This window comes from Trichechus manatus, unplaced genomic scaffold (genome assembly GCF_000243295.1).
Source record: "Trichechus manatus latirostris isolate Lorelei unplaced genomic scaffold, TriManLat1.0 scaffold00039, whole genome shotgun sequence".
In the NCBI taxonomy this organism is placed as follows: domain Eukaryota; kingdom Metazoa; phylum Chordata; class Mammalia; order Sirenia; family Trichechidae; genus Trichechus; species Trichechus manatus.
The window spans coordinates 7,087,158-7,109,519 of NW_004443975.1; the positions used below are offsets into that span (position 1 = coordinate 7,087,158).

Here is a 22,362-nt window from a genome sequence, read left to right on the forward strand (position 1 = left end):
TTGCTTTGTAAAGATAATTTATAAATGTGATAGACTTTGGATCTTGAGAAAACAAACAAACAAAAGAAGTGCTTAATACTATCTTTTTGTTCACAAACCCTAAAGGTATTCACTACAAAAGACCCACATTTATCCACCAAAGAACCCTGGCAATGTGTTATTAACCACTCTATGGGCCTGAAAGAAACACGTGTTATTTTAAAAGATTGTATACATCAGACTTTTGGTAACTAGCCAGACGGGCTGTCTCCTCAGGTAGTGCCAGTCCGTGAAGGTTCACTGGGAAAACCCAGGCACAGTACCTGCTCTGTGAGCAAGTTGCACTGCCAGGAACCCAATGTTATGGTCTAGAGTCCCTTCCTGACTACTTTTAAAAGCCTGCACTGACCTTGATCTACTGCTCTCATCTTTGTCTATCAAGTAATGTACTCTAAGCTCAGCAGAATCAACTGCCAGCTCACAGCTGAATATCTCAGGTGGGGCTCTAGAACCATGGGCAAAGTGGCCCATTGACCTCACCAGGCTTTCTAATTATGATAGGGCTGTGCTAGCCAGGCAGAGGCTTCCATGGTCTCTCAATGTATACCTCTGTACAGCTTTTAAAACATAGGCAACTGGCCCACAGCACTTTCTGAATGATTGTTTCATGGACATTGGATGCCAAAAAAAACAAAAAACAAAAACTGAGTTATGATACCAGTCCTAGTGTCTGGAGGTTATGATGCCAACTGAGTGAAGCAGAGACAATCAACAAACCTTATTCTAGTTGGGGCTTGGGCTTGAGCCATCCAACTGGAGTCTGTGGACAGGTTCCCCAGTTTCTTCCCAAGTATCCTTGTTGTCAGAAAGACTTGAAAACCAGTACTACTAGAGACAGTTCTTGAAGAGTTCCATTGCCCCAAATGGGAGCTCTCCCTTTCTTCCATTTCCATGTCTCTGTTGACCCAATCTTCTGCCATTTTTCCTACTCTTTTTTTTTTGTTGTTGTTTAATTCTGGTTTATTGAGATATAATTTACATTCAGTAAAATTTACCTTTTTTTATGTGTGGTTAGATGAGTTTTTGCAAATCTAGACAATTGTATAACCACCACTACCATCAAGATAAAGAACAATGCTATCGCCACATAAAGTTCCCTCTTGCCCTTTGTAGGTAATCCCTTCCCCCACCGCTATCGCCTGGCAACCACTCATCTGATTTCTGTCTTACAGTTTTGCCTTTATCCAGAGTGTCATATAAATGGAATCATATAGCATGTAGCCTTCTGTGTCTGGCATCTTTCATTTAGCAGAGTACACTTGAGGTTGATCCATGTTGCATATATCAGCCATTCACTTATTCTTCTTGCTGCCTACTTCTTTAGTTTTGACTGGGCCAGGTGACTCCCCCAGGCCCCCAGGACTGAACTCTCACCCTCTACCCTGGCCTGGGGCTGGAGTCCCATTATCTAAGGCAAACCTTTATGGCTTGACCTACCTGCAGTGGCTGCTGCCTAAGGAATCCAGAGATACTGGCCCTCCCTTGCAGTGCAAGGGGTGTTCCAGGGAGTGTACCACCAGCAGAAGACCTACTCCTTTGACAGCCAGTGATAGTGAGAAAGTTCTGACACGATGAGCAGGATATTTGGAATGGGAATCCTTCAGAGTAGATTGATTCTCAATAAAGGACTCACACCATGTATATATCTTCCCTTTAGAATAACATTCTTAAAGAAGGAAACAAGGGATTAGAATAGGGATGAGAAGATCCAGACCTTTAAAAACCATAACAGAATTTATCTGCATTTCTCCTGAAGATCTGAGAGCTAGCTTTAAATCCTGCCCTCACTGTTTTTTCTGGGTAATGTCTTAGCAATGTGAATGTGGAAGTCTGAAAAATATTTACTTTATTCTTTTAGGCAGCTGTCAATAATAACAATAATCAGAGTCTGCAGTGGGTTCTTGGACTTTCAGCAAAGGGTGACTCACGAAAGATCTGAATCTTGAGCCAAATGACTTCCAAATGGCACTGAGCAGAAAAACTCAGGAGATGGGTAATCTTCCCCTCCTCTTGGGTTTCACATCAAACTCTGCTTTTCATTTTTCTTCATGGATCTGCTTTTAGTTTGGAGTCCAAGAGTAGAGAGCAACCTTGAAAACAAAGAAACAAATGACTTCAGCTGTAAGAGCTCGAAATTCAGCTTCTACAAATTTAGGCTAGGAGAACTTCCACCCACCCCCAACCCAACTATCCACCCCAAATCAGTATTTAGTGAATCTTAGGCACTTATTAAATATTTAACATCAAACTCATCTTCTTCCTATTTTTAAATTGTGAAAGAGAATTGCTTTTAAATAATAAATTCAGGTTAAAGAAAAAGGCAAATCTTCATTAATGACTTTCACGACCTCTTTTAGATACTTTCTAATCTATCAGTAGATGAGAACAAAGAAGGGGAAAAAGTCCAGCCTAATGGCGATACCAAAACTAAACTCGTTGCTATCGAGTCAATTCCAACTCATAGTGACGCTGTAGGACAGAGTAGAACTGTCCCATAGGGTTTCCAAGGCTTTACAGAAGCAGACTGCCACGTCTTTCTCCCACAGAGCGGCTGGTGGGTTTAAACTGCCCACCTTTCAGTTAGCAGCCGAGCACTTCACCACTGTGCCACCAAAAATCATGGACACCACCTCCCTGTCCTAGCACTGCTGCTTCTAGGTGGGAAAGGGGTTGGAGCCAGAATGTGCACAGCTTTCCAGCCCTCGGCCTCCTCCAGTGAATTTACATCTGTTTAAAATATAATCAGAAGATTTGGAGTGTTGTTTAAAATGGAAATTTTATTTACTTATATATAAGTAATAATCCCTGTAGATCTGGCAGCCAGAACTCAATTAAAGGGAAGTTTATTAATTAGTCACCCCGCAGGGAAGCAGGAAGCAGAGCACATTGCTGTTAGCTGGCCATTTGAAGCTTAGATGATGGTTTCCAAGAGCCCTCTGCTGCAAGAACTAAATAGTCGGGGTGTATATATGCACCTGGATCTTATATACATGTGTGCATTTTACACAAACAGACACACACATGTATACACACAGATAAATTTTTATACAGACATAAATTTTTTAAACATTTCCAGCCAACATAGAAAACAGTCAAAATAGAAAAAGAAAAGTGTAAGCTTAAAGTATTTCCCTGGACACCCTTCTGAACTGAAACTGAAGCCATTCCCGGAGACCACCTTTCAGCAAAACAATAGACAGTCCCATAAAATAAACAATAACACCCAAGAGGAACGAGTTCCTTAGAATGATCAATTATATGAGATCAAAGGACATTTGCCCAAAAGCAAAGATGAGAAGGCAGGGAGGGGTAGAAAATCCAGATGAAGAGAAAGCGGGAACCCAGGGCTGAAATGGGGAGAGTGCTGACACATTGAAGGAAATGCAGCTGATGTCAATGAACACTTTATATATGAACTATTGAATGGGGAACTAATTTGCTCTGTAAACTTTCACCTAAAGCACAATAAAAATTAAAAAAAAATATTTCCCTGGTTTAAAGGGCTTTTGGAATATTACCAGTTGCCATCAAGTTGATTCCAGCTCATGGTGATCCCATGTGTGTCAGAGGAGAACTGTGCTCCATAGGGTTTTCAATGGCTGATTTTCTGGAAGTAGATCACCAGCCCTTTGAAGGCACCTCTGGGTAGACTCAAACCTCCAGCTTTTTGATTAGCAGCCAAGCACGTTAATTGTTTTTACCACCCAGGTGCTTCTTTGGAGTATTAGTGGGATTGATTCTTCACCACTCATGGAGGCCTTCCTCTGATTTACTAAGCTAAATCTGTAATGGTTTAAGAACTCCAAGTGTTGGGGAAGACATCTGAAAGCCCTAATAATCAGAGAGCTGCTTCTTATAATGATGGGTATACTAGGCGTCTAAAACAAGACAGTACTTGTTTGAAGTAAGTTGTTTCTGCCCAAGTCTGCTAGGTCTTGGATTTGTTCATTTACTTTATTACCTCTAGGAAAAGACTAGAGGCCAAGTTGGTGCTGGACTTGCTGTGTGTACACAAGTGCATTCATCTCTGCTGTGCTCATTTGTTCGCAAGTCTGATCAGATTGTCTCCTTAATCTCGGTTTTCTTTGGACAACAGATCACTTTCTCACTGTGTATTATGGAATGGCTTAAATAAGCTAATGTCCCCTCCAGGACTGTGTGATCGATATGACTATTGTTGTGTGCTGTTGAGTTGATACTGACTCATAGCAACTGTGTATGACTGGGTAGAACTGCCCCGTGGAGTTTTCTAGGCTGTAATCTTTATGAGAGCAGATCATGAGGTCTTTTTTGCCATGGAGCTGCTGGTGGGTTTGAACCACCTATCTTTTGGTTAGTAGCCAAGCACTTAACCGCTGTACCACCAGGGCTCCTGATATGACTATAAGCAAAAAAAAACAAACCCATTGCCATTGAGTCGATTCCGACCCATAGTGACCCCATAGGACAGAGTAGAACTGCCCCATAGGGTTTCCAAGGAGTGGCTGGTGGATTCAAACTGCTGGACTTTTGGTTAGCAGCTGAGCTGTTAACCACTGCGCCACCAGGGTTCTGATATAAGTATTAAAAAAAAAAGTTGCTGTTGAGTCGATTCCAACTCATAGCAACCCTATAGTACCGATTAGAACTTCCCCATAGGGTTTTGAAGGAGCAGCTGGTAGATTCAAACTGCCCGCCTTTTGGTTAGCAGCCAAACACTTAACCACTGTGCCACCAGGGCTTCTGGTGATATGACTATAGCAATCCATTATTTACTTGGTGAACATGGCAAAGGGGTCTAGGAAAGAGCACTACTTCTAGTGGAGGCAGAGCCAGGCGTCTGCTGTCCTTCAGAGCAAAGCCCTGTGCAGCAAGGATGTCCACAGGCAAGCGCTGCTGCTGGACTCTCACCTCCCCTTCATCAATAATGAAGGAAGAGCTCTGCATTTAAAAAAAATTTTCTCCATGAATATTTATTGAAATAGCACATTTAATACAAAGCCATTTGAAAAGTGAACCTGTAAGGAAAATGCATTTTGTGTAGACATTGATCTTAAAATATTTACTATGAATATGCTTATCCTAGAAATCTTACATACTGCTTTTTATTATTTGTTCAGCATGAAATCATAGGGATTTGGCCTAAATGGATTTTACAAGCTGAACTATATTGGCAAGATGATTTTCTGGACTTCATTCAGCTTTCTTTCTTTCCAGCCCTTGATTTGTTAGTTTCTGGCATTTTTTGAGACATGTCACCGTGAACAGTTAATGCATGCAGCCGCTAACCGAAAGGTTGGAGGTTTGTGACCCCCCAGAGGTGCCTCAGAATAAAGGCCTGGCAATCTGCCTCAAAAAGGTCACAGCCATGAAAACCCTATGGAGGACAGTTCTACTCTGATGTACATGGGCTCCCCATGAGTGGAGATATTTGACAGCAACTTCGTTATTATTATTATTATTTAACATTTTATTGTGCGTTAGGTGAAGGTTTACAGAGCAAATTAGTTTCCCATTCAATAATTTATATACAAATTGTTCCGTGACATTGGTTGCAATCCCCTTGATGTGTCAGCACACTCCCTGTTACCACCCTGAGTTCCCCATTTTCATTCATCCGGTGTTCCTGTCCCTTCCTGCTTCTCATCTTTGCTTTTGGCCAGATGTTGCCCTTTTGGTCTCGTATGGATGATTGTGCTGAAGAGCACTTTCTTCACAGGTGTTATTGTTTATTTTATAAGCCTGTCTATTATTTGGGTGAAAGGTTATTTCCAGGAATGGCTTCAGTTCCAAGTTAGAAGAGTATCTAAGGGCCATAGTCTTGGGGATTCCTCCAGTCTCTATCAGACCAGTAAGTCTGGTCTTTTTAATGAATCTGAGTTTTGTTCTACAGTTTTTTCCCACTCTAACTGGGACCTTCTGTTGTGATTCAAGTCCGAGTCGGTAGCGGTAACCCGGGACCACACAGTCTTCTGGTCTTAGGCTAGAAGAGGCTGCAGTTCATGTGAACCATTAGTCCTTTGGACTAACTTCTTCCTTGAGTCTTTCGTTTTCTTCGTATGCTTCCGACAGAAATAAACCAAGTTGTATCTTAGATGTCTGCTCGCAAACGTTTAAGACCCCAGACACTACTCACCAAAGTAGGATGTAGAACACTGTCTGTATGAACTATGTTATGCCAATTGACCTAGATCTCCCCCAAGACTATAGTGGATGTACTTCCATATGCCCTCCCACACCTTGCAGGATTGTATCTGTAATAGTGTTTACCGTAATTGCCTTTTATTCTTATGACCTCTCAGTGTCTTCCCTTGCCTTGGTCATGTTGTGCTGACTTCCCCCATATTGTTTATTGCCTTATTGCCTTTCCCTTCACCAAAGTTAACACGTGTCTACTGTCTAGTTGGTGATTTTCCCTCCATTTTTTTTTAAAAAAATGTTTTATTGTGGTTTAGGTGAACATTCACGGAGCAAATTAGTTTCTCATTCAAAAATTTATACACAGCTTGTTTTGTGACATTGGTTGCAACCCTCACAATGTATCAGCACTCTCCCCTCTTCCTCCCTGGGTTCCCCATTTCCATTCACCCAGCTTTGTTGTCCCTTCCTGCCTGCTAAAGTTTGCTTTGGGGCAAATGCTGTCCTTTTGGTCTTGTGTGGTTGATTGTTCTGAGGTATACCGTCCTCACATATGATACTGTTCATTTTATTGGCCTGTCTATTGTTTGGATGAAAGGTGATCTTTAAGAGTGGATTCAGTTCCAAGTTTGAAGGGTGTCTAAGGGCCATAGTGTCGGGGGTTCCACCAGCCTCTGCCATACCAGGAAGTCTGGTCTTTTTTATGAATTTGAATTTTGTTCTGCATTTTTCTCCCACTCTGTCCAAGACCTTCTATTTAGATGTTGGTCTGAGCTGTCCGTAGTGGTAGTCAGGCACCATCTAGCCCTTCTGGTCTCAGGTTAGTGGAGGCTGTGGGTCATGTGGTCCGTTAGTCCTTTGGACTAATTGATTCCTTGAGTCTTTGATTTTCTTTACTCTTCTTTGCTCCAGACAGGAAGAGACCAACAGTTGTACCTTAGATGTCCACTGGCAAGCTTTTAAACCCCCTAGTCATGACTCACCAAGGTAGGATGTAGAACATTGTCTTTATGAACTATGCTATACCAATTGACCTAGATGTCCCCTGACACTGTGGTCCTACCCCCTCAAGTCTAGTAATTCAGTCCTGTGAGGTGTTTGGTTTTAGCTAAGAAGTTTTCATGACTGTGCCCCCTGTGTGCTCTATTATATACATAGATGTATTTGCAGTATATAAAAATATGTATGTAAATATACGTCCACCCCCAAACCTATATATGCTCTTGGGTGTACTCCCATATACCATCCCACACTGGTTCAGTGTACATATCTGCGTATGTATCCACTTGTAAATTGTTGTCTCTTATTATTGTTGTTCCAGAATTGTATATGTAAATTTACTGTTGTTGCCTATTACTCTTGGGTACCCCCCAGTGTCTTCTCTTGCCTTGGTCATGTTGTGCTGTCTTCTCCCTTATTGTGTATTGCCTTTCCCTTCACCAAAGTTGATACTTGTCTACTGTCTAGTTAGTGATTTTCCCTCCCTCCTCCTCCTTTCCCTGGTAACCATCAAAGAATGTTTCTGTGTGTAAACCTTTTCTTGACTTTTTATAATAGTGCTCTCATGCAATATTTGTCCTTTTGTGATTGACTTATTTAACTAAGACAAATGCCCTCCAGATTCATCCATGTTGTGAGATGTTTTACAGATTCATCATTATTCTTTACCACTGCATAATATTCCATTGTGTGTATGTACCATAATTTATCATTTCATCTGTTGATGGGTATTTAGGTTGTTTCCATCTTTTTGTTACTGTGAATAATACTGCAATGAACATGAGTGTGCCTATGTTTTTTTTGTGTCACAGCTCTTATTTCTCTAGGATATATTACTAGGAGTGGGATTGCTGGATCATATGGTATTCTATTTCTAGCTTTTTAAGGAAGCTCCATGTTGTTTTCCATAGTGGTTATACCATTTTACATTCCCACCAGCAGTGTATGAGAGTTCCAATCTCCCCACAACCTCACCAGCATTTGTTATTTTCTGTGGTTTTTTGTTTTTTTTTGTCAGTACCATTCTTGAAGCTTTGAGATCGTATCTCACTGTGGTTTTGATTTGTATCTCTCTAGTTGCTAATGATTGTGAGCATCTTTTCATTTATTTGTTGACTGCCTGAATGTCCTCTTTGGTGAAGTGTCTGTTCATGTCCTTTGCCCATTTTGTGATTGGGTTGCTTGGATTTTTATTGTTGAGTTGTTTAAGTTTTCTGTATATTTTAGAGATTAAACCTTTATCAGATATGTAGTTGCCAAAGATTTTTTTCCCTGTCTGTAGGTTCTGTTTTTATTCTCTTGGAAAAGTCTTTTTATGGGCATAAATTTTAGGAGGATCCAGTTATTTAGTTTATCTTCTAGACTTTGTGCATTTTTAGTTATGCTTGACATTCTATTTATGCCATAATTTAGGGCCCCTAGCATTGTCCCTATGTTTTCTTTCATGAACTTCATAGTTTTATGTTTTACATTTAGGTCTTTGATCCATTTTGAGTTAGTTTTTGTGTATGGACTGAGGTATGGATCCTGTTTCATTTTTCTGCAAATGGATATCCAGTTTTGCCAGCACCATTTGTTGAAGAGGCTATCTCTTCCCCATTTATTGGACTTTGACTCTTTGTCAAAGATCAGCTGTCCATAGGTGGATGGATTTACTTCTGGTTTCTCAGTTCTGTTCCATTGGTCTATGTGTCTGTCGTTGTACCAGTAGTAGGCTGTTTTGACTACAATAGCTGTATAGCAGGTTCTGAGATCGAGTAGTGTGAGGTCTCTTGTTTTGTTCTTCTTCTTCACTAATGTTTTACTTATCTGGGGGCTCTTTCCTTTCCATATAAAGTTGGCAATTAATTTTTCCATCTCGTTAAAGAATGATGTTGGAATTTGGATCAAGATTGCTTAGTATCTATAGATTGCTTTGAGTATTATTGACATTTTCACAATGTTAAATCTTCCTATCCATGAGCATGGCACATTTTTCCATTTATGTAGGTCTCTTGGTTTCTTGCAGTAGTGTTTTGTAGTTTTCTTTGTATAAGTCTTTTACGTCTCTCGTTAGGTTTATTCCTAAGTATTTTATCTTTTGGGGAGATATTGTAAATGCTGTTGTTTTCTTGATTTCCTTTTTGAAGTTCTCTTTGTTAGTGTAATCAGACTGATTTTTTATGTTGATCTTGTAGTCTGCCACTTTACTGAATCCTTCTGTTAGTTCCAGTAGCTTTCTTGTGGAATCTCTGGGATTTTCTATGTATATGATCATATCATCTGCAGAAAGGGATAGTTTTACTTCTTCCTTACCTGTTTGTATGCCCTTTATTTCTCTTTCTTGCCTTATTGCTCTAGCTAGAATTTCCAGTACAATATTGAATAAGAGTGGGGATATAGGGCATCCTTGTCTGGTTCTCATTCTCAAAGAGAATGCTTTCAGTCTCTTTCTACTGAGAATAATGTTGGCTATTGGTTTGGTGTAAATGTCCTTAATTCCCTTCTATACCTATTTTGCTGAGTTTTTTATCAAGAATGGGTGTTGGACTTTATCAAATGACTTTTCTGTGATTCTTGTCCTTTGTTTTATTTATATGGTTGATTACATTGACTGATTTTTTAATGAACTCTTCATTTTTAAATCTTTGGGAGAGAATAGTCCAACAGTGTAGTCTGTTATTCCCATAGTAATCTCTTGTGTCCTTTCCATCACAGCAGCTATCCCAAACCTTCTCAATCCTCATACCACTGCTCCACCACTCTTGGCAGATAACCAGCCTCCTACTTAGTGAGATGATAGAGGTAATCTAGTGTATTTGCTTAGCTTCTCTCCTTTTAGCTTTAATATCTCCTTGTTCCTCTAGCTCTGTTCCTCCCCCACTCCTTTATCGTAGGCTGGCTTCCTCCTTTCCTTCTTTATCCTATCCCCTTCTGCCTCCTCTGGGACCTCACCCCATCAACTGTCTTCTCTTGCTTATGTTTTCAAGGTTTCCTACCACCAAAGTCAGGGCTGCCTCATCTTAAAAGAGAAGGGAGGAAGGGAGTGAGGGAAAAGGAAAGGAAAGAGACAATAACAACAATAAAAAAACTTGTCTTCCCCACTTGCGCAGCCATCTGGATGTAGACATTTTCTAGATTCTTAGAATTTCATCCATTCTGTAATTTCTCATTAACATCTAATTCAACAGCTTTTTTTTTTTTTTAAATAACTCATTTTTATCATATCTTTCCAAGGTGCTGAGTCTAGGTTTTTTTTATAGAAGCATAACTCACTTTACACAATCGTATGTTATTGGTTTATGTAGTATTTGATTATATTTTTACTTATAATAACAAGTGCAAGTAGCATAAACAGGTTTGGGAAAAACACAGTTGCCTATTGACAAATATCCAGCGCAGTTTTGGGGAGCAAAAGTGTATAAATTAACCAGAGTGCAGCCACCACCAGTAAGAGTATTATGCCTGTTGTGGGCATTAGTCAGTGAGTCTTATGCAGGTGGTAGAGAGCATGGATCTGGCCAGCTGGTAAGGCAGTGCTTCCCAACTTTGCTGCACATTTGAATCTCCTGGGGAGCCTTGAAAATAATCCCAACTCCCATGTCGCACCACAGACCAGTTAAATTAGAAACCCTAGGAGTGACAGCGAAGTGTCAGTTTTTTTTGTTTTTTGTTTTTTAAGATTCCAAGGTAAATTCCAAAGTGCATCAAAGTTTGGGAACCACTAAGTTAAGGGAAGAATCCCTGGGTGATGCAAATGGTTAACACGCTTAGCAGCTAACTGAAAGATTGGAGGTTCCAGTCCACCTAGAGTCATCTCAGAAGAAAGACCTGGAGATCTACTTCAGAAAACTCAGCCATTGAAAACCCTATGGAGCACAGTTCTACTCTGACGCACATGGGGTTGCCATAAGTCAGAGCTGACATAACAGTTTAAGTGGTGAGTTAAGGAAAGGTGAGTGAAGAGCTTCTATGTGCTTTATTGCTAGCATCAGATTTTCATCTTAGATCAGTGTTAATTTTCTATGAGATCGTGGACAGTTTATTTAATATCTGTGAACCTCAGTTTCCTCAGGTATAAAATGGGGCCAATTCCTATATTACAGGATTGTTGTAGGAATGAAATGAGATTAGGAGAATTTAGGGAGTCCCTGGATGGCACAAATGGTTACTAAACAAAAGGCTAGTGGTTCAAACCCACCCAGAGGCGCCTTGGAAGTAAGGCCTGGTGAACTGCTTCTGAAAGGTCACAGCTTTGGAAATCTGTGGTGCAGTTTTACTCTGCATGCATGGGATCGCCATGAGTCAGTAACAACAATATCAACAGGAGAATTTAGCATTTCCTGACATCTACCCGACTCAATAAATATTAGCTGGCAGAGTGACTCAGGAGTAGGGTAAAATTAGTCTATTGCTTCTTGTGGGGGAATGAAGCACATGAGTAATTTGGTTTGGTCAAAGTCTAGACTTAAAATATACCAATTAGAATGTAAATAAAAGATTATGCAAGGCAAATTGGGTTATGTTTCTTTAACCCTGCGGCCTTGACCTCAGAAAGCTGAAAATAGTTGATGAGGAACCAGCTTTTTACCTGCTATTAATTATCACCTGTTTTGTTCATTTGTTATAGAATTGCTTTCTCTCCAGCTGCCTGTAGTAATGTAAATTCTTGATAATAGCACATGACCTGTGCACATTCACCTTGTACAAATCTAGATTAAGTACCATGTGTGAAATTCAGAATTCTGTGACTGCTGAAATTCCAGTGGGTATAGAGCAGAGAGTAGATTTTCCATTGTCTAAATGTGACTCTCATTTTGAGTCATGCAGGTATAATTATAGGTATTTTATAATATTATTCTTCAGCACAGTATAAACTGTGCCTTTTGTTCTCTGTGTTCCTTTTTACTACTTGCACATTATGCATTTTATTCCATTACATCAAATGGACTGTTACAGTCTGAAGGGCCAAACTGGTCCCTGTCTTTGCCCTTTAATCTGTAGTGCACGTGGATATCTGGGCTTCTCCTGTCTATATAATTAGGTTGAAAAACAGATGATATTTTGCTTTAAAAACAACTGTTTCCCTAGCATGCTACCATGACCCGATCTTGCATGATACAAAATGGGATAAAAGAGGAGTAAAGTTTTATATCCTCCCTTTTAAGGAGTTTTATTGGGGATGGTTAAGTATAAACAAAATACAAAGACTTCAGTGTGAGAAGTTCTTTGTCGCAGAAGTACCAGAGTAATGGCAGAGCCTGACTGAAGTGCTGTGCTTTCCATAAATGTTCACCATCTTTATTCTCAGTACTGGAACTGGGAATTGAGGGTAGGATGGGATAGAGGAAATCAGAGTGAAGACTGAAAAAAATCAAAACAAAAAGCCAAACCAGTTGCCATCGAGTTGATTCTGATTCATGGCAACCCCATGTGTTACAGAGTAGAACTGCTCTATAGGGTTTTCTTGGCTGTAATCTTTAAAGAAGCAAATCAGCAGATCTTTCTTCCATGGCATGGCTGGGTAAGCTCGAACTGCCAACCTTTAGGTTAGTAGTCAAGGAAGAACCATTTCTGCCTCACCTTAGAGTGAGGACCCAAACCAACCAAACCCGTTGCTGTCAAGTCAATTTGGACTCATAGGACAGAGTAGAACTGCCCCATAGGGTTTCCAAGGCTGTAAATCTAAAGAAGCCCACTGCCACATCTTTCTCTCGTGGAGCAGCTGGTGGGTTCAAACCACCAACCTTTTGGTTAGCAGCCAAGTACTTTAACCACTGTGCCACCAGAACTCAAAGTGAACCAAAGTGTTGCCATTGAGTCGATTCCAACTCATACTGACCCTATAGGACAGAGTAGAACTGCCCCATAGGGTTTCCAAGGAGCGGCTGGTGGATTTGAACTGCCAATCTTATGGTTAGTAGCCAAGCTCTTAACCACTGAGCCACCAGGGCTCCAGAGTGAAGACAGTGGTTCCCAAATGTTTTCATCCTACAGCCTGAGCAGCACCTGGCGCTCCTGCATCAGCTCTGTTGTTTAGGCTCTTCCTGCAGATACTGCACACACACTGCTACCCACTGCCCACATCCTCCTTACCCGTACCTCTACCCGGGCACACCCACATCAACTGCTCCATTAGCTTTTTCAACCATCACCTTTCTACTTGCCTCAAATTACCTGGCCCCCAAAACAGCTTTGGGAAAATTCTCTTTCTGCATTTGCTGTTTTCCTTCCACAAAGAGTAGGGAAAGGCAAAGAGAATAGCTGCTGTCCTAGAAGCAATGGGAGGCCAGCCAGGAAAACACTCTTCTGCTTTCCGTCTCCCTACCTTAGTTTGCATTTCCTAGAACTTTATATACAGTGAAGCCTGTGAGACCCAGAACTTGACCGAACTACTGCCTTGTTTTTCCAGCTCTTGCAAGTTTTCTGCCTTTGACAGGGTACAGTCACCACTTTTCTATCACTCCCTATTGGTGGAAAATACTTTAATTTTCCTTCTCTGACAGGTTTCCGCCTTATATAGGTTGTGCCTTTCCCAGGTTTTACTGTAAATGGAATCACAGTCTGTATACTTTTTTGTGTGACCTCTTTCACTTAATATAATTATTTTGAGATTCATTTTGTTGTGTGTCAGTAGTTCACTTATTTATATTTCCGAGTAGTAGTCCGTTGTCTGGATATATCACAGTTTGTCTATCCATTCATCTGTTGATGGACATGTGTGTTGTTTCTAGTTTTTGACTGTTGTAAATAAAAATACTGTGAACATTTGTGTCCAAGTCTTTATATGGACATACATTTCCTTTCCTCTTGGGTAAATACCTAGAACTGGGATGGCTGGACCACGTGGTAGATGTATGTATGACTTTTTAAGGAACTTCCAAACTGTTTTCCCAAAGTGGCTGTACCATCTTAAATTCCCACCAGCAGTGCACAAGAATTCCAGTTTCTCCATATCCTTACCAACACTTGATTTGGTCAGTCTTTTTAATTTTAGACGTTCTAATCGGTGTGTAGTAGCATCTCATTGTAGTTTTAATTTGCATTTCACAGATGATCAGTGATGTTGTATATCTTTTCATGTGCTCATTTGCCATCTGTGCTCCTTCTTTGGTGAAGTGTCCATTCAAACCTCTTGCCCATTTTTAACTGTTTTCTTTTTCTTGTAATTAAGAATCATGTAACTCATTTAGTTACATGACTATAAGTTATGAGAGTTCTTTATATATTCTGGATACAAGATTTGCAAATATTATCTCCCGGTCTGTGACTTATCTTTTCATTCTCTTCACAGTTTCTTTCGAAAAATTCAATTTTGATGAAATCCAATTTATCTATGTATTTTTTATGGATGATATTTTGGTGTCATATCTCAGAAATCTTTGACTAACCCAAGGTCAGAAAGCTTTTATCCTATGTTTTCTTCTAGAAGTTTTATAAGTTTAGGGTTTTTTTTTTTTTCTTTTTTAATCTTTATATAGCAGAAAACTGTGAACATACGGAAAATGTAAAGGAGAATTAAAACTAAGTCACAATTCCATCAGCCAAATATTTCAGTATATGACTTTTAAAATATATTTTGACACAGTTTTGTTTCAATCTTTAACTTTCATGACTATTATAATAACATAATTGATTATAGAGTTTTAACATACATTGTCATTTTGCCATACTTAACTGTTTTGAATAAATATGATTTTGTTTTTATACTACTTCTGTATTAATTTACTTTCTGCTTCCTTTTTATACTTTTTTTATTAACCACTAAGTCTGGGGTGTGTATGTGTGTGTGTGTGTGAATTTGAATTTTGTTCTACATTTTTCTCCTGCTCTGTCCGGGATCCTCTGTCCTCTATTGTGATCCGTGTCAGAGTGGTTGGTGGTGGTAGCTGGGCACCATCTAGTTTTCTGGGCTCAGGCTGGTGGAGGCTGTGGTTCAGGTGGTTCATTAGTCCTTTGGACTAATTCCTTGTGTCTTTGGTTTTCTTCATTCTCCTTTGCTCCAGATGGGATGGGACCAAATAGATATAGCTTAGATGGCCATTTACAAGTTTTTAAGACCTGATGCTACTCATCAAAGTAGTTCTTTTGGTCTCAGGGTAGATGAGGCTGTGGCTTGTGTAGGCTGTTAGCCCTATAGACCAGTTTCTTCTCTGAAACTTTGGTTTCCTTCTTTCTCTTTTGCTCCTAATGAGTAAACATGGTTGCTTGAAAGCATTTAAGACGCCAGGCGCTACTCACCTCACTAGGTTGCAGAACATGAACTTGTGAACTATACTGTGCCAATTGACTGAGTTGTCCCATGAGACTAAGGTCCTAAGCCTTCAAACTCAGAAAACCAATCTCACAAGTTGTTTGGTTATGTCTGAGAAGTAACTGTGTCCTCTATGAATATGTATGCACACACACATATCTGTACATACATGTACATATAAATACTTCTATCTACGCACACATATGTATTTCCATCTGTACCTACCCATACACATATATGCCTGTATACCTACATAGGTGCCTGGGCACTCATTTTTTGGTTATTGTTGGTGTTGTTGCCAAATGTCATGTTCTTTAGCACAAACATCCTTTTTTCTTGTGTGCTTCTTAGTGGTATCATTTACTTTTGTCAAGCTGTGCTCATGACACCCATATTTGATGCTACTTTTTCCATCACCAAAAAAAACAAGTATCTGTGATCTCTGGAGAGTGATTCCCCTTCCCCTCTCACCCGTTTCTGGTAGCCACCAATGAACATTGGTCTCTGTATATATATTTATTCTTATCTTTTTATAAAAGTGGGATCATACAATATTTGCCCTTATGTGATTGACTGTTTTCACTTAGCATTATGTCCTCCAGATCCATCCATGTTATAATATGTGCTGTGGGCTTGTCAGTGTTCTTTATGGTTGCATAGTGTTCCATTGTATGTATGTACCACATTTTTCTTATCCATTCATCTATTAAAGGCACTTAGGCTGCTTCCACTTTTTTACTACTGTGAATAATGCAGCAATGAACATAGGTGTGCATATGCCTGTCCATGTCTCTTTTAGTAGCTCTCTAGTGTATATACCTAGGAGTGGGAGTGCTGGATCATAAGGTGTTTCCATTTCTAGTTTTTTGAGGAAGCACTATACCATTTTCCATAGTGGTTGCACCATTTTACAGTCCCACTGGCAATGGATAAGTGTTCCAATCTCCCTACATCTTCACCAACATTTGTTATCTGTTTTGTTTTTTTTAATCAGTGCCATTTTAGCTGGGGTGTGATGGTATCTCATCATAGTTTTGATTTACATCTCTCTAATGGCTAATGATCATGAGCATCATGTATGTTGGCCACTTGAATGTCCTCTTTGGTGAAGTGTCTGTTCATGTCCTTTGCCCATTTTTAAATTGGGTTGTTTGTCTTTTTGTTGTTGAGTTGTCGAAGTTTTCTATATATTTTAGAGATTAGACTCTTATCAGATATGTCATTTCCAAAGATTTTTTTCCCCAGTCTGTAGGTTGTCTTTTACTGTTTTGATAAAGTGTTTTGATGAGCACATGTGTTTAATTTTTTTGAGGTCCCGATTATCTAATTTGTCTTCTGCTAGTCATGCATGTGTCGTTGTGTTTATTGAACTGTTTTTAAAATAGGTCCCATAGTTTTCTCCCAGGAACTTTATAGTTTTGAATGCATGTCTGGTTATTTTGATGAGATACCAGACATTGGAATTTACCTTGTTGGTGCTGAATATTTTTGTATTCCTATAAATATTCTTAAACTTCATTTTGAGATGCAGTTAAGTTACTTGAAAACAGTTTGAATCTTTCTGGTCTTAGTTTTAAGATTTGTTAGGTGAGACGAGGCCAGTGCTCAGTCTAAGACTTATTTTTCCCCAATACTGAAGCAAGACCCTTCACTGTACTCTACCCAGTGCCCCGTGAATCTTGAGGTTTTCTAGTCTGGCTAGTGGGAACAAGCACTATTCCTGATCTTGTTTGAGTGCTGTGTATTATTACCACTAAATTTTTCAGGTGATTACTTCTCCAGCCTCAAGTTGTTTCCCCACATACATGTGCTTATCAGTACTCAGCTCAACACTTGAGGACAACCTGCTGCAGATTTGCAGGTTTCTCTCCTCTCCAGTACTCTGTCCTGTGAACTGTTGCTGCCTTGGTCTCCCTGGACTTACAGCTCTAACTCCACAATTCAGCGAGTTCCACCTGTGGGCTCCCTCTTTCTGAGCCACAGGCTGGAAACTCTCTCAAGGCTGTAAGCTGGGACAATTAAAGTGCTCGCCTGAATTGTTGCCCAACTCTCAGGGATCGCTCTCCATTGTTGCCTGATATTTAGTGTCTTGCAAGCTATTGTTTCATACATTTCATTCCTTTTTTGATTGTTTCAGGTAATAGGGTCAGTCTGGTCCCTGTTATTCCATCTAGGCCAGAAGCAGACACACTCATGGGCAAGTTTCTTAACTTCTATTTCCTCATCTATAAAACGAAGACACAATATTTAGCTCATGATTTCTCCAGGGGAATTGAATGAGACTAATGTTTGAGTGGCACCTGGCACTTGGCAGGTAATCAGCAAATGTTTGGGTCTTTCCCTTTCACTGCACTAGGTTGCTACTTCCTCCTGAATTTACCCTGAGTTATCAGCTTAATTCCTGGCTGAGCTATAGGTCAGGCTCTCTAAGAATGATCAATCAAAGCAGATAATCACTCATGAGCCATTGAGGTTTTAACCTGAGCAATTTCAGGATGCTGTTATCCCAAGGACATTTAGGGAACAAACCTTATCCTCCTTGAATTAGACATTTACCTTCCTTGGAATCTCACCCAATTCAAACTACAGGAATTATTCGTTTATTTATAGTATGATTGTCACTAGTTTTTTAGCAGATGGTAGATAGGACTTAAGAGGACCAATGCTGTTTGAAACCCCAACATAATTTTGGGGTTTCCTACTAGGTCATGAACTTTATCCTTTTACTACCCCTTTTCTTTTTCCCTCAGATTTCCCAAGGAGCTACACAGAGAACAGACGAGTACTTGCCAGAACTTAACCACTTCTCTCTTCTCTTGTCTTCTCTCCCCATGGTAGTGTCTGGAGGCCGCAGCCGTCTGCACCTCATTGATCTTGGCAGCTGTGTGAAAGCTCTTAGCAAGAATCGGGAAGGGGGCTCAGGGCTGTGCCTCTCACTGTCTGCTCTGGGCAACGTCATCCTGGCGCTCGTCAACGGCAGCAAACACATCCCATACAAGTAAGTGGCTCTACATGAAAATAGGTTGGGGTAAGCATGATGCCATGGCTGGGTATGGGACTCTTGGCCAAGTGACATCTGTGGAGAGGTGTGTCTACAGAGGGACGGTCTGGACCCCATTGTCCGTGCTGTGCCAGCAACTAGCCTTATCTAACAATTGTGTAATGCATGATCTTCCAAATGCAAAAGATGGGGAAATACTTAAATCTACCCTAGTCCTAACTTTAGGCTGCTCAGATCAGAGAAGAGACTTTAGGATGAAATAGGAAATTATTTCTGTTGAGGTTAGTCTCCAGTCAAAATGGCCATTGCTGTGTTATTGTCACCATTATATGAATGTATGTGTTTCATAATAATGAAAGCAATGGGCAGAAAATTGGCTTACCCCTGCTCTTAAGAGTAGGTTTGCCAGATTTAGCCAATAAAAACACAGGACATCCAGTGAAATCTGAATTTCAGATAATCAACAAATAATTTTTTAGTATAAGTATGTCCTCAATACTACATGGGACATATGGGCATCCTGTATTTTATCTGGCAACCCTACTTAGGGAGTTTTGAAGCTTGGGGAATTACCACCCACCATCCTATGTAAATGTTTATTCCACTTCCAGGGTCCTTCCCCTCTTTCCATTACTGCTCCAAAATGATGAAATTACAGCTGCTCCTATGTGGTATAGCCACAGACATGACATATCATCTGTGCCCATGAATGACCCAGCCCTGGAGCTACCTCTTGCCACCATGACCCCAACTCAGCTTTGCCATTGGACAGTGTGGCAGCAGGGGAGGAAGTATTCCACTGGCTGTCCAGGCCCCTGCCAAGGCCCAGCTGTGCCACTTACTAGCTTTATGAACCACCACTCATAGAATGGGGATTATAGCTATATATTTATCTACATCATAGAGCTATTATAAGACTCAGAATGATGTAATGTGTGTAAGAGTTTTCTTCAGGGCTTGGAACTGGTTCATTCCTGTTTGAACCCCTGCTGAGAATTTGCATTTCTAACAAGTTCCCTGCTGAGAATTTACATTTCCACCTCAGATATACTGAATCTCAGTCTACAGTTTAACAAGCTCCCCAGGTGATTCTTATGTATAACTTCCTGGGAGCTTGTTAGAAATGCAAATTCTCAGCACGGGTTCAAACTGGGTTTTTTTGTAGTATGTAGAACGCTATGGCTGGTAATCAATAATGATAATCTAGTTGAGCCTATTCCCTCATTGATTTAAATGGAAATAATACCTACCTTACAGAGTTGCTATAAACATTAAGCAAATATACATGGCATCATTTCTTAATCTGTAAAGTCCTATAAAATGTAAGTTACTATTATGTAGGAGGAAAAAGGTAAGTCAGGCAGTTGGTTCTGTAATAACTAAATTCAGGATAACTCCTTGAGTTCTCCTTCCCCTCTGCCCTAAGTTGATGCCACGCTCCCAGAGGACGCTATAATTTTACTCTCCACCAGGTGGACCATTGCTAGACTGACTTCAAGAACTTAAACGGTGGTTATTATCCTGTTTCAATTCCTGAAATTAGGAATCCAAGTTGGATAAACCCAGAAATGGCTTTTCCAGCCCTTTTGGGGCCCCTTTTCTATAAAAAAAAAAAAATTTCAAGTTGAATGTTTATAATTTTATTCGGTGTCATTTCTGCAGTTGAATATAGTCATCTTGTGATTACAAAGAAAAAAAGGTCTGCAGTGCCACTGTGAGGGTTGGAGACCTTAGAAAGAAAGAGTTATTGGCCGTGGTTGGATTTCCTGTCCATAAAAAGAGAATTTTATCTATTAATGTGATAACTTATTAGATGATATGTAGATACAATTCAAAATAACACCTTATTATGAGGTCATTAATTATTTCACTTACATATCTCTTACATTGTTTCTGTACTGAGACATGCTTTTATAATTTCAATAAATATTTGTTGAATTGATGATGGGAAGGATTGATGAGTGTAAACATATCAAATTATTTTTACTTTAAATGAGTGATTACAGTTGGGTTTAATTATAAACAAATAGAGAAACAGTAATGAAAACATTAAGAATTGCCTTGATTAATAGTTCAGGGTCTCTTGTTAAATTAAGCATAAGTACCAGCACCAGTGAGCTTTAACGACCAGCATCTGCCCCTTGGGAGGGCTGATAGGGTGTGAAACCTCCTATCTTAGGGTTCTCTAGAGACGCAAAACCAGTAAGAGATATGTGTGTGTTGTTGTTAGCTGCCGTGCAGTTGGCCCCTGACACATGGCAAGCCCATGCACACGGGAACAGTACAGTGCCAGGTCATCTTGCGCCATCCCCAAGATGGGCTGTGGAACAGACCATTGTGATCCTTAGGGTTTTCATCAGCTGATTTTCAGAAGTGGACCACCATGCTTTTCATCTTCATCTGGAAGCTCAGCTGAAACCTATTTGGCATCATAGCAACATGCAAGCCTCCACTGACAGATGGGTGGTGACTGTGCAGAGAAGAGAGATTTTGAGGAATTGGCTCACATGATTGTGGGGGCTGACAGGTGCAAATTCTTAGGGCAGGAAACAGCCTGGAGATTTCAACAGTCTTGTGTCCAAAATCAGTAGGTCCGGCAGTGGGAGAGAGAGAGGAATTGTGGCATAATGTCTATTTAGAGTCTAGAGGCAGAATCCTCCTGGGGGAGAACTCCAGTTTTGCTCTTAAGGCCTTCAACTAATTGGATGAGGTCTACCCACATTATGGAGGATAATCTGTTTTATTAAGGCCAACTGATTTAAGTGGTAATCCCATGTAAATACTTCATGGCAACATCTAGTGTTTGACCACCTTACTGGGCACCGTAGCCTAACCATTTGGACACATAAAATTAAACATCCACTCACTTTTCTCTGCAAACATCCGTCTGCTTCAGTTTGGGAGTCGTCTTCCTTCCATTCTGGCACCAATGGAGTGATGACTGAAGTTTTTCTAGGTCTTAGGTAGGCACAAGGAGCCCCGGTGGTACAGTGGTTAAGTGCTTGACTGCTAACTGAAAGGTCGATGGTTCGAATCCCCCAGGCGTTCTACGGGAGACAGATGTGGCAGTCTGCTTCCATAAAGATTTATAGCCTTGGAAACCCTGTGGGGCAGTTCTGTGCTGCGCTATACGGTCTCTATGAGTTGGAATCGACCCAGATGGCAATGGGTTTGGTTTGGTTTTGGAGGTAGGCACACAGACTTAACATAAATGCTGTGTCAGCACAACATACCCTCAGGAAGTCGTTCTCTACCATCCTGATCTCTATCTTGTTGAGCCATTGGACCCTTGGGGAACAGCGTTCCATCAGCTACCCTGTCCCTGCCTGAATTTCTCATCGAGATCCTGCTGGGTTGCCCATTGCTTGGTGCCAGGAAACATGGTGGCCTGACAGTCCAGCCCTCTCGGTCCTCCCCAAAATATTTATTTGCCACTGCATTTGTACAACCCAATTGCGTCATCCCTCAGTCCTTAGTGCCCATCATTGTGTGTAAGCTTTCTAAGATCCTTGCTGTAATATCTTCTCAGATTCTCAACTTCCGCATGCATTCAGTATTTGGTATCTGGAGTTTAACATCTGCAAAGTGATGAATCAATTACGAACTAGCAGGAAGAGAAGGCAAAAATTAACTCAAATTGTCCAGCCAGTTGGTGGAAGAAGCAGAACTGCATCACTTTTCACAGCTTCGGAGACCTTGATTGTTCTGATGCCAATCCACTCCCCCATCCTCATCAAACTCTGTAAAGTATTAGCTGCCTGTGCTCTGCACAGCAGGGGTGTTCTGCACAGCAGGATGGCCCAGATTTCTTTATCAATTCAGTCCTCCCTCTAAAGCCACATTATGCATCATTTTGTTCGCATACTAAACACCTTTCACAGTGTCCGACCTCGTCTTTGCAATGCATGCCTCAGAGAGGGGAGTCTTCTGCCCTTGCAGCTTGCTCTTCTTCCTGCTCACTTACAGGAAAAAA

General features: G+C 40.5%; 1 protein-coding gene across 1 annotated transcript in view; it reads left to right on the forward strand.

Annotated features, from left to right (window-relative positions):
• KIF26B (kinesin family member 26B) overlaps window positions 1–22,362 on the forward strand; it is a 572,671-nt gene that overhangs the window by 480,797 nt on the left and 69,512 nt on the right. Inside the window, exon 11 of the mRNA XM_004375868.3 lies at window positions 18,227–18,386. Within this exon, the coding sequence (XP_004375925.1) occupies window positions 18,227–18,386 (160 nt within the window). The remainder of the gene's footprint in view (window positions 1–18,226; window positions 18,387–22,362) is intronic.